The sequence below is a fragment of the Falco punctatus genome, assembly GCF_963210335.1.
Source record: "Falco punctatus genome assembly, chromosome: 2".
In the NCBI taxonomy this organism is placed as follows: Eukaryota; Metazoa; Chordata; class Aves; order Falconiformes; family Falconidae; genus Falco; species Falco punctatus.
In genome coordinates, this window is record NC_137581.1 from 94317350 (window position 1) to 94330382 (window position 13033).

The 13033-nt window shown below is 38.8% G+C and overlaps 1 protein-coding gene across 8 annotated transcripts in view; it reads left to right on the forward strand.

Moving 5' to 3' along the window:
* GPM6B (glycoprotein M6B) overlaps positions 1-12664 on the forward strand; it is a 112065-nt gene extending 99401 nt beyond the window's left edge. For 6 of the 8 annotated variants that reach the window (XM_080375707.1, XM_080375711.1, XM_080375712.1 and 3 more), the window contains 5 exons: positions 1877-2033; positions 5243-5414; positions 7325-7398; positions 7707-7772; positions 10109-12664. In XM_080375707.1, the coding sequence (XP_080231833.1) occupies positions 1877-2033; positions 5243-5414; positions 7325-7398; positions 7707-7772; positions 10109-10258 (619 nt within the window). In that variant the 3' untranslated portion in view covers positions 10259-12664. Of the gene's footprint in view, positions 1-1876; positions 2034-5242; positions 5415-7324; positions 7399-7706; positions 7773-8461; positions 9652-10108 lie in introns of those variants that run through there. The other 2 variants (XM_080375709.1, XM_080375713.1) reach the window with 1 other exon arrangement.
* The last annotated feature ends 369 nt before the right edge of the window (positions 12665-13033 follow it).

Consider the following 13033-nt stretch of genomic DNA (forward strand, 5'->3'; position numbering starts at 1 on the left):
GATGAGGACCCTGCAGTTAGCCACAAAATTTAGCGAGAAACTGTAAGCAGCTGTTCTTTAGCTACTGAGTATCAAAACACCCTGTTCTTATATCAGTTTTCATTTGAGCGAAATAGAAGAAATTGCAAAAGCAGCCCTAACAGGCAGCAAGTTTTAAGTTTTGGAGAATTGTTGACAATGTTTCCTGTCAAGTCAGCATCAGCAGCTGGGGAAATGCCTAATTCCTACCAAAGCAGCTGGGGTCTGGGACTGTGTGGAGGCCTAACGAGGGCAAGGGAGAAGAGGTGCTGGAAAGGGGCAAATGATTTCAGGCAACAGAAACTTAAAATAAATTAAAAATATGCTAATAAAGCACTCTTTGGAATAGATTATTTCTTTTTTAACTGGGTTTCATATTACTAATTTCTGGTAACATGCATTGAGTCTCTCCTAGATGATTATTGATAGTGCAATAAATTCTGCTATAGTCTCTCAAATCCTAGCTTAATTTTTTCATGCTTTACAGCACAGGTGCAACAGATGTATCCTGTTATTTTTAATCAGTTTGGAAAACCAAACATAACACTTTCCACATACAATTTTAAATGAGCAATATCCTATTTTGATACAAAGGATGTGCTATCTGCCTGGATAACATTTAACTATATAAATGGTAGTCATCAATTCTCTTTAAAGTAAGGTAAAACATGCAGATGCTCCTTGGAGATCTATGCTAGCAGCTACTTGGTGGAGAGTGGTAAGAACTGAAAAAAACCCAATGTATTTATCTTTAGAAAACTGGCAATATGGATGTATAAAATTAACCTCTTTGTTCTGTGAATAGCTTCATCCAACACCATCTCAACAATCAAATTACTTTTAAGAAGGGATAAGTTCTGGAGAAGTTGTGCTAATCATAAAGTATGACTTTGGGAGACCAGAAGAGGTGCTGTATGGAAGACCTGGCATTCTGGTCTTCTAAAAGAATTAACTTCAGATACTGAATCTGATTGATAATATTTAGAAATTATTGTTCCCATTTACCTATTCTAGCTAGAGTAAAAATACCGTAAGAGTGTCATTGCAGATGGTAGATTTTTAAGGCATTGAGAACTTTCTCAAGTAATATCCAAGGGCAGAGCTTATACCATGTGCCTGGAGAACTTCATCCTCTGGGTGGTTCCAGAGTACCTCAAATGGAAGCATTTCCTAAATATTTCATTTAAAAAAGATTTAATTACACTTTGGGGAGCCCAGCACTGCCATGATGGAAACTATCTTCTTACTTGGAAGTATCCTAGGGTGTAGAGCAAACCATTCCTCATCAGAAGTCACTGCACTTTTGCTGAATTTTGTATCAGGCAAGTATCACTGAATTTACGAATTTTGGCAAACATACATTAACTTAATTTTACAGGTGGAAGTGGTGAATTTCAGGGACTGCTTCCTTTTCCTAAGCCAGAGGGGCTACCACGGAGCCTGGTAGTTCACCCAGTACTTCAGCTCCAGCCTCTGCTATTTCAAAGACCCATGTTTTCCCTGTCAGATATTCCCTGAGTTAGGTGTCAGTATCAATAACATGAAAAAAAAATGTCTCCATAGTGGAGGCATGAAATTGCGACTTCAAGCTGGTGCCTAATACCAATCACTGTAAGAAGCAGCACAAACAGGGGATGCTCAAGCAGATGCGAGACTAATGCACAGTATTGCTTACCTGTAAAAGCAGGATGGTTGTATCGGTGCTGTCCTGCAGCCTGCTTGCTTAAAATGCATTAAGGAGCCTTGAACTGTATTTCTAGAGGGCGACTTATCTCATACATATTATGACTTGGGAAGACTGACTTTGTTTTCATAGGACTGAAATCTAATTATATCTTTTTCTCTTTTTCCATTTTAGAATACAGCTAATGCAGTATGTAATTTATGGCATTGCATCGTTTTTCTTCTTATATGGAATAATCCTTTTGGCAGAAGGTTTTTATACAACAAGTGCTGTGAAGGAGCTGCATGGAGAGTTCAAAACGACAGCCTGTGGCCGCTGCATCAGTGGAATGGTGAGTAGCATCAGAAATGGCAACAGTAGTCTTCACTTGCTAAAACCTGTTGGGCTCGGTTTGACTCCTGTGTTTTTGAACAACAGTATATTGCTGCCTTGCTTGTTTAAATCCTTATGGGTGGTCAGAGTCAATCCCTTTGCTGGTTCTTTGATCTTTGAGGATGCTTGGTCAAATGCAAATTCTGCAGATGGACTGTTGGGGTGCTGCTGTGGCCTCCCCTGTCATAAAGCTGAACCCACTGGTCTAAACTAAGTTGGTGGAGACTGGTAATTTCAAAACATTCAATATGAGACAAAATTAAATTTGTGCTTTTAAACATGGAGCACAGTAGTGATGCTTAAAGGCAGACTTTAAAATGGCTGTGGTTTGCAGAGCTATTTAAATAACAAACTGTGATGCCTCTGACTTCCATAGTCAGTTCAGCTTGAGGATGTCTGCATCCTTCAGACAAATACTAATGAATGAAGCTTCGCAGCATCTTTGCACTTGAATCAAGTATTGCTGTCTTGCTTTTGCAGATGGCAAAAAGCATACAGATAGAATAGTGAGTCTTTTTCACAAAGCTGAAGCGCTTAGGGCCTTAAAGTTACAAATTGTCTTCCCTCCAGTATACTTCTGTATCAGAACAAAATTTTAAACAAAGCTTAACTAAAAATAAAACTTCAGATTCTCACCCACATTGCCCCCTAGGGCGCACTCTGCAAGAACAGAAACATAACTATGTTTCTGAGACAGGATTTCAAAGCTATTTCTGAAAATCTGAATTCAAAGCTCATAGTTATGGAGGAAGCTAAGCAGTATGACAGATTGCCCACGGGAAAGTGTGGGTGAAGAGAGAAGAGGCTTTTTGATGTGATTGTTGCATTTTAATATACGATCTGTATCCTGGACTGAAAAAAACACGTACTTTCAGCTAGTTAAATACAAAAGAGATGCATGTTTATTTTCAAGAGAGTTAACAATTTTCCACTGTGCTGTTGGATACTTACTGAATTTTTCAAGAGCTAATAAAAATACGGCATTTTTTATATGCCAGTCATTTTCCAGTTAGGCAGCTATTCACTTGCTTTTTTTCTAGCAAGTATGATCTTCACTGAGGAGCAAAATTAGATATAAAGCATTGTTTTCCAAAGATCCAGAAAACAGTAGAAACATAGCTGTATGTGCATCTCATTAGTGTAGACAGTTGCTTGTGCAGTTGAGTAGTTGCAGGCACATGATTGTCAGCTGCTTATACAAATACCAGTGTGATACGTGGAAATAGGATAGAAAAATGTGTTTTCATGTTTGCCCGTATTTGTTCACACAATGAAGGAGAGAACTTGGCAGCCAAGTAATATTTGGAGCTCTGGTAAGACACTTCGGTGTTTTGTGGTAACAGTCATGGCATAAAAATCCCTGTATGCTGCTTCATAGTGGTAGAGCTGCTTAAAACACCAGGGTTAGAACAAGGTTTGCAAGCAAATACAATATCTAACAGACTAGTGGCTGCAGCTGGGTAGGGACAACAAGCTTTTGGACATACAGTGATGTTGCTGGTTTTTTTTTTTTCCTTTTTGAGCAAGACCTTCTCTACTTCTTCCTCCATTAGACTGCCAGGTGAGGTCCTGAAAGGCAATCCCAGCCATCCTGAATAAGGTTATTACAGAAGACAAACTTCAGACTTCCCGAAGTTATTTGTGTTGGCTGTGGGTAATGCAGAATAGCCGTTTCCCACAGTTACTGCATTAAGTATGAGAGTGAGTGGGGTTTTTCACTGGCTATTTTAGGAGTTAAAGGCTTTGTGCTCTTCCTCTTGTGCACACTTCCACATTCACATATGCAAGCTCACACTTTTTATTTGTAGTGTGTCTACAGAAATCCTTTAAACTGGTCCACTTGGTCCTTACCAAAATCCAAAAAGAGAATTCTCAATTCTCATGTAAAACATACAGGTTTGGTGTATGTCACTGTCTAATAGAAACAGTATATTTCAGTTCAACTGTGTATAAATTAAAGGTTAGCTGGGTTTTTTATGGGTGTTAGTTTTGCAAGCACTTCTGCCTCTCCATACACACCACCTTTGTTGACTGTAAAACCTAACCAGTTGCTCAGCCTTTGCTGTAACATTTGCGGCGTCATCTAGTGCATCTGGACAAAAACCTGTGAGGATGCGACCTTCCGCCACTGTGGAAGTTCAGTCTGTCAGTTCTGGGTCAGGCTGAGACAACCTGCCCCCCTGCCCCCTCAGAGCCTTTCCCATCTTTGCTGCTGTTCTCTGGCACACAGGTTTCAAGTTAAGACAGTACAGTATCACTGCTTTACTGAAAGTAAAGCCTTTCCAGTCCACCTACAGTTAAATAACAGCGAAAAGGGAACATTGAAGATGTAGCAGCATTCCCATGCTCTCCAAGTAGGAGTCAAATCCTAGCCTCACCAGGAGGAGGCAGCTAGGAACTGATGCCAGAGCTGCTGTTTCACTATAAACCTTAGAAGAAGGAAGAGGTTCGGTGGGAGGGGGAAGCTGGAGGTTTCCAAAGCAGTAAGTGCCATACCTTATAATCTCACCAAAGAAAATGCACATAATATTTTTTTTAAAAAAGAGTAAACCCAAATCAGCAAATTTCAATGGAAAATCCGTGATTCACTAAGGTGAAGTAACTGATTTTCATCTTGGCAATGTGTATTGCATCAACTGAATCTTTCTGATCTGCTATAATGGTCATGGTATGTTTTTAAAAATAGGTAATTCAAATGTTACATTTAAAATTATCTCAATCAGGGAGTATGGGAGAGCTCTGTGAACACTGATTCACTCTATTGTTTTGATTTGCAAGTTGTCTAGAAATGCTAATATGTTACAGTTAAATCAATTTAATGAGGTTTTTTAATTTTGTTGGAATTTTATTGGTTTTAGCCTACAACCAGCATCCTTGCTTAGCAGAGAATCTTGAGAAATGAGTGGACTGCTCTTTCAGGAGGGCAAGCTGTTTACTCAAGCAGGCTGCTGAAAAAGGGAACGTCTGAATTACTTTATCAGTAGCGCTTAAACTGCCAAAGTATTTGTAAGCAATGAGAATACTGATTTTATTTATGCTTGGAAATCAAATATTTTATTAACTGATTTCTGAAAGTACGCTTAAAGATTATTTTGAAACATTCTTAAGGAAAATTCCAGTACTCTTTTCAAAGAATAAATATGAAGTGCTTGTGTTTCCTCTGCCCAGTTTGTTTTCCTCACCTATGTCCTTGGAGTGGCCTGGCTTGGGGTCTTTGGCTTCTCTGCTGTGCCTGTCTTTATGTTCTATAACATATGGTCAACTTGCGAAGTCATCAAATCTCTTCAGACAAACGTGACGGTTCCAGGGGACCAGATCTGCGTGGATATCAGGCAATACGGTACTCATTTTAATCCTGATTAAATGCTTTATTGTTTCTCCTTGGTCTGTCTTCAGTAATTTTGTCTTAGCCTTATCAAATGAACCAAATGCAAAAGCATCTTGCATCTCTGAATGTGCTATTACTTTTCTAATTAATTCAGATTACACTGATCTCTTTCCAGATGCAATCAATTTAACTGAACTGGCAAGTCATTTATCTAAAATTATTTTGTAGCGGTTTCCAATACTGTAGTACTAGGTTTAAAAATAGATCAGCCTCAAAATAAACTGCTTAGAAACAGTGCTGAGAAATAGATAACTGGATTCTGGGTTTTGAAACATATACATATATTCTTTCCTGTCAAAAAGCTGTTTTTTACATTTAAATATGAATAATACCTGAACTTTCCTCTAACAATTACTTTCAGTTAAAAGACCAAAACCCTGCAATCAAAAGTCTGCCTTAACAATGAATTAATACTGCTTTCTGATGACAGAAATCCAAGGAGGGTGCAGGTAGCAGAGGAGTGGGACAGTAGCTTAAAATAGGTTAGGTTTTTCAAGTAATTCATTCCGTAAGGTGAATTTTCCCTAGAGTTAATCCTTTCACGTTCCCTTGTGCGGAAGAGCTTTTGCCACCATTACTTTTGGCTTCATTTTAGCTGGCGGTTTTTAGGAATGTTTCTTTCTTTGGACTAAGTCATTGGAAACAGAAAATGGATTCTGCTGTGAGAAAGTGAGAAAACTCGGTTTTGCTTTCCTATCTGGGATGCAAGTCCAGTAGGAGAAGATAAGATGCACTAATTTTAAAAGTGAGAAGTCTCAAATCAGTTAAATATTTGCATCCTCTTTTAGCAACTGACAACAAGAGGCTGGGAAGAAATTTTCTTCAGCAGCAAAGCCTTCGGAATGCAAGGATGTGCTCCTCCACCTTTCTGCTTCTCCTGGTGGTTTGCAGCTGTATGAGCACTGTGTAGGGCTGTGCTGTTCCTCTGGCAGTAAAATCATTTGGGTTTCAGTAAGTGACTGGGAGAGAGCAACTCATTAACAGGCAACTTGTGTTGCTTAACTGACTTCACATTTTTGGGTGGAAGTGGTAGCTAAAAGGCTTCAACTGTATATCGCAGTTCCAGAGAAGAAGTTGGTTTTAAAGTAAACCCGATAAAATCTTTTCGAAAGCCATGCTGAGCTAATTTCAGTGACCTGCCCCTTACAGAGTTGCTTATTCCAACCAGCTGAGTTTGAAATGTAAGTTGCGGTGGGGAGACAAAGTGGTTTTCTCCTGTTTCAAATGGCTTTTGCTTAAGCTTTACGTCTGTTACAGGCCTAGAAGTTCAGGCTGTTTGAAATCTACTAGATCCTGTTGACTTTTCAGATTTTCAGTTGTGTAAGAAAAGTAACTGGGCACACATGAGGTGTGGCAGACTGAACTTTCTTGTACCAGTACTCACGTAATGCTTTTTACCTATTGGAACTAAAACAAAAAATCCTGTAATTCTTCCCTCTAGCTCCATAGTCACACTCTTCTACAGTAGTTACTTGTTGAAGTAGAAGTTAATCCAGGAAGTGCGTGCCATCCTGCAAGGGGCCAAGTACCTCTGAGATGCAGATTATCCCTTTCAGTGCTGAGTGGGGGAGCAGGCAGTATGTGACTGGCCCTGAAGTGCAAACACCCAACCAACCATTTGGCTGCCATATGGGAAAACCACATCTGAGAACATGCCTTGGCAGCGAGCCTCAATATATAAGGAGAAAGCGCAACTTGAGTGAGTTGTTTTAATTTCTCCTGCCAACTCAGAGCTGCACCGGTCAACACGCGGATGCCCAGAAAGGGAACACAACTGGCAAGTGGGCGGAAAAGATGACAGAGGAACAGAAAGTGTGTGTTGATTGCCAAAATTAGTTGTTTCTTTTGCTGTGGTATTTCAGGTATTATCCCTTGGAATGCGGTACCTGGCAAAGCCTGTGGCCCGATTTTAGAGAACATCTGCAACACGAATGAGGTACAGAAATGTAACCTGTGTGCAGCTTTTGCCTACAGGTCACTTGAGCACTGTGTAATAAATAATTCGATAAAAGGTTTTGGAGAAAATTAATACTAAATAGTATAAAGAGATTGATTTCAACACAACACTGAAATTTTTCTATTAGGTCATCCAAAAAATTAAAAGTATTTCAGAACATTTTTATTTTCTAAAGCTTTGAATACCTTGCTATGAAGATGATTTTATTATCCTTATTCTCTAAAACAGTTGAAATGCATTCTATACAATACTCAATTACTTCAATGTTTTTAACGTTTTTTCTCTAGTTCTACATGTCTTATCACCTGTTCATTGTGGCTTGTGCTGGAGCTGGTGCCACTGTCATAGCATTGGTGGGTAGTATTTTTTTGTTGTTTTATTGTGTAACATGTTCCTTTCAGGCTTAAGATGCTTTAAAATTAAATTTTGTCTATCTTGAAAATAGCAATACTAGACATTAAGGAGGGTGAGCTGTAATCACCATTATTTACTGCTATGGTTTAATCATTACAAGTCACCAGGTCCCAAACTTTTGCTTTAAGAAGTCATCTTAATCCACCTTCCCCATCCTTGGCAAAAAATTATTTGCATGTTCTTTGAAGATCCTACTTTTACCCACTGTTTCTGTTTTATGTCCACTACTTCTTTGCAATTTTGTAGTTTATTTGATGAATCAGTTGGAACCTCTTGGTTTTCTTGGCTGGACCCAGGCAGTTTGACTAGTCCAACTCTGCAGTGCCAATTACAGGTGGTAGTTGGAAAAAGGGCCGTTAGCGAGATGACCTCCTTCATCTTCCTGTAGCTGCCAGCTTCTAACCTCATGCTGGCCAAACCCAGATGTAATACCGTTTGTTGACGAAACAGCCTTGGGCCGCCTATATGTAGGTTATCCTCTCCAGCTAAGTGGCAAGTTACCTTGCATCTTCACCCTGGAAGAAGCTCAGAATAACGTCTGTTGTAAAAGTATTGACAGTTGCCCAAGCGGGCTTGAGCTGTCACCTTGTTGTATCTTACTCTCCTGTATTTTGTTCTCTTCCACCAGCTGATCTACATGATGGCTACTACATATAACTATGCTGTTTTGAAGTTTAAGAGTCGGGAAGATTGCTGCACTAAATTCTAAATTGTATAAGCCCAGTAAAGAGCTGCATTGTGTAGCTTGAAATACCACTGACACTCTAGGCTAAAAGTCTAGCTTTCTGAATTCTGTTACAGTAATTGTAAATAGCTTCAGTAAACATCATTTAGCTCATCAGATTAATAAAATGACTTCTTGTATACGAACTATGATGTGGGTGAGATCTGGCTATTTTTTCATGTTGAGAGGATTCAGTTACTGCAGGGGTGTTTACAAAGGCATCCTTCTGAAGATGCAATGTTTTCATTTCAAGTCTCCACTTGCTTTCTATCTGTCATCTCTCAAACAAATACTGGAACAGTTCAGGGTCAGAATTACCAATTTATTCTTCATCCTGAATACGAAATACAACCCCCACCCCCTGAGCATGCAAAATAATATGATGGAAAAGAAAGTAGTGCCAGTCTCTTTTGGCAGAAATGAGAAGCCCAGGTGTTATGCATTAATTGGCTTGTATGTCCAGTGATTCTATGGATGATGAAGTTAATTATTTTCTCTTACTTCATTTTTAAGTAATTGCCAAATCATGTTCTGTCTGGAAGGAAATATATCCTTGTATTAGATCTGCGTAAAACAATCACATTCTTTTGGACCCTGAACTAGTAAGAAACTGCATATAAATAGTTTCTATTCTTGTGTAACTTGCACTTTAGTAACTGATTTCTCAGTAGCCAGATCTCAAAACTGTAAGTATGACTGCACAGGAAGCAAAACCATGCATAGATCATAGAGACCTTTTTACACTGTTGGGGGAAAAAAAAAAAAGTGAATCGGTGTTTTCAGATGTAGATTTTTTTGCATGAAGTATGGTGAAAAGAAGTTGGGAAGAGACGAATGCACAAACTAGAAAAAAGTCCACACAATAATTAAAAAAAAAAAAAAACCAAACAAAAAAACCCCAGTTGCTATATATTATAGAAAACTCATCACCTGAGGTTGGACAATGGAAGTTTAAAACGTAGCTATATATGATTAAGACTTCTTAACCCAGAGATTGCATGCTTTTGCTTAGTTTTGGACTCATGTTTTGTTGTTTAATTTTTCAATATGTTAATGTAGCCTTGTTCACGTAAATAAAACTGTTTACAGTTTCAGGCTTTTTCCAGGGGGAGGGTAGAATTCTCATCTGCTTGTTGTTGGGGAAAAGACTTACCAGGATCTGGGCTCGGATATGCATAAACACCACCACCTTAGAATACGGTTCTTCTGAGCGTCTCGTAGTTTACAGACTATATATATTGCCACGTACAAAACTTTTTTCCTGCTTCCCCCCATTCTGCATTTTAATTGAATCGTTCAACTCTGTAGCTCATTTTATTACTGTTATACTAACATTCTCTAAATTGTGAATAACCATCTGAAATATTAGCATGCCAAATTCTAGAGATCTTTGAAAATAGCCTCTGTGCCTGTTTTAATAACAGAATGCTTATTAACGTAGAATAACTTATATTTTGGTTGTTATTTTAAAGAGCGTCTATTAATCTAACTAGCAGCTTGCTTTGCCTCTTGACATGCTCACTAGCCATCATGCTCACCCTTCTCTTCCAGATCCACTTCCTCATGATACTGTCTTCTAACTGGGCCTACTTAAAGGATGCAAGCAAAATGCAGGCCTACCAAGATATCAAAGCAAAAGAAGAGCAGGAGCTTCAGGATATCCAGTCTCGGTCAAAAGAGCAACTCAATTCTTACACATAAATGTTTGCCACAGTAATTCCACAGAAGAATTCTGTAGCTCTGACAAATCAAGAAATAGCTGCTCTGCAGCACAGATGTGTGTCTACCAAACAAAATTAGAGAGAAGTGCAAAAGCTTCACGTTCCAGCTCCTGGAACGCTTTCATAGGGAAATCTTCCTGTGGGTAATCTTCCATCCCTTCATACAGAGCATGGAGGTTTTACTCCAGGCATTTTAAAAGGCAACACTTCACAATAAGCGACCAAATTATTCTTCTTCGAGACTTTCGGTATTTAGTATTTGACACGTTTGACAGCATGATGTCCTGCGCAAAACTGTGGCAGGTACTTCAAACCAGCAGGCAGTAATCTCTGTACAGACCTTATTAGGGCAAAGGCACATGTACCACGTGTGATTTAGTATCTCGATTTATATACCAACTATGAAACTGGCTGGCTAGGATTTCTGACGGCTCATGCTTACGTGACGGCACGGTTGCAGCATTTCCTCAGTTGCAACAGGGCTGTCTTTGAACACTCTTTCCATGGGCCATGGGAACAGCACTCTGCTTTTGTGCCACACTGTCACGATGATGCAGTCACGCTCCTGTGCTTACGTGAGTGTTGAGCAGATGTCCCAAGTTTTAATCTTTTTATTAACTATTTAATGGAATGTAGATCCCTGGATCTGGATAATGATCCCCTTCTTTGAAAATAAATGTCAGCTTTGCCTTAATATTTATTTTCTATAAATGTCTTAGCATTTATATAGCAGCAGGAGACCATTATCCTACATTTTTAGTAAGTGAAAAGTGTTACCTTATTAAAATGACACTGATCTGACTATTCCAAATGAGCGGATGAGAAAGTATGCAGAGTTTTACGCAACAAAAATTACAGCCATACAACAGAATACAGGATGTCCACCTTTCTCTATCTTGGTGCTTAGCAAATTTATAGTCAGTGCTTATGTGTTTTCCTTTTTACAAATTAATTAGCACATTGAGAAAACGTGGTGTTCAGAAAACAAAACAAACGAACCGGTGCCATTTTGAAGTCATTTCCCGTAGAAGTCTGCCTTCTAATTAATGTTTTTTTCAGAAGCATTCAGTGATATCTTGAGTATTAGTGATGGTATATTTGGTGTTTGTTCTATATGATATATATATATATATATAAATGTGGGGGGGGAGTATAATACATCAGTCATCTGAAAAAATTAAATATTCAAGTCATACCCATGTTAAGCTGACCTGTGGTTTGATGGTTTTGACTGTTTGCTGAATATAAATCAAAGGAATTGCCAATTACTTCAAGTCAGTATTAAAGAGAGAAGGCATTTTGGGGGGCATTAATGTCAAATACTTTTTTTTTTTGGTTAAATATTGAAGTCTAATTTGACAGTTTCAAAAAAGGGGCAGAGTTGGTCAATGTAGAGCAAATATGACAAAATAGCCTAGTGTATGTTCTTACCTGTTGCATGAAGGAGACATTTCTACAGCAATGCAGGTGATGTTCTAGCCCAGTGTTTGCATAAGGGTAATAATGGAGGCAGTGTCTTAAAGCCTAATTCTTTTCTAATTCAGTGTAGCTATTACTGGGAGTTTTTGAAGTTTTGTTTAAGTAGTCTAATATTTTTATGTAAAGAGCATTAAATTTTGCTATGTATAAATTTTTGTAACCTAACAGTGAATCAATATTTTCTATCAGTGCCAAGGGCTTCCTGTAGTTACATCCAAGTGTTAAAATAAATATTTGTAGATAATAGACAACACTTGTGTATGCTTATTTGAAAACAGACCTACAGCTACTCCATACTAGTACATCTCTAGGCTTTGTGTCTCTTATCTGAAGTTAAACGAGTTTTATTCTTTAGTGTCCGTTTGCCGCTGTTGGGGGAAGGGATGCCCTGTAGGCGTACACTCCAGCATGGTAAATCAGCGGGTGTTTCTAGAGTGGAGCATGGGTAGCTGTTCCAGGCCAGCATAATGCAACAAGCACGATCCCTCCCATTCCAGACATCAAACGGAAGGATTCTCTCAGAAATTTTGTAAATGTGAGCATTGCTGCAACAGCAAACCAAGCAGCATGTAAAATTAGACTAGCCCCCAAAACACATTTTAGCTGAATTTCTAAGAGCAAAAGTTTATTTCTGTCATGTTTTTGATACATCGTGTATCAACATCCAGTGAATTCAAGACAGAGCTTTGGCTTTTTGCCCCTAAATTCTGTCAAACTTGGCTTCATGTTCTTGCAGTTAGGTCAAGATGAGCAGCCTCAAATACAGTGCAAGTTGTAATATATGCTGCTGCCCAAAATTATTTCATTGATTAAAAAATACTGTATTTTGTACTGTAAATAAAGTTTGATTTTTGCCTATAATCTACCTACAAAATACAAAGCTTAAATAAAGATGAGTTAAATAGCATTTTTATTTGAATCTCTCCGTTCTGGGCTGGTTCATACCAACAGGGTGACACACGAGATAGGGCTGCTTTTAGCAGCGTTTGCTTCCCCTGCCGTTAGTAGTAAAAGGGGCAGGTGAGTTCAGGTTTGTTACACTCCGCTCGCTGAGACTGTGCCAGCCAACCTTTAAAAAAGACGATGACGACTGAATGTTTCGTTACCTCTACACCGTGACTCTGGTCTACACTTTGTAACAGCTGAAGGGGAAGGGAGCGGGCACGGGATGGGGCACCACTGGAAAAGCTGTTGAAAGTTTACAGGAATGCAGTGCCAAAGTCAGTCTACTTGAACATACTGATTAATTGCTTGACACTGCTTTCTCCCTTCTCTC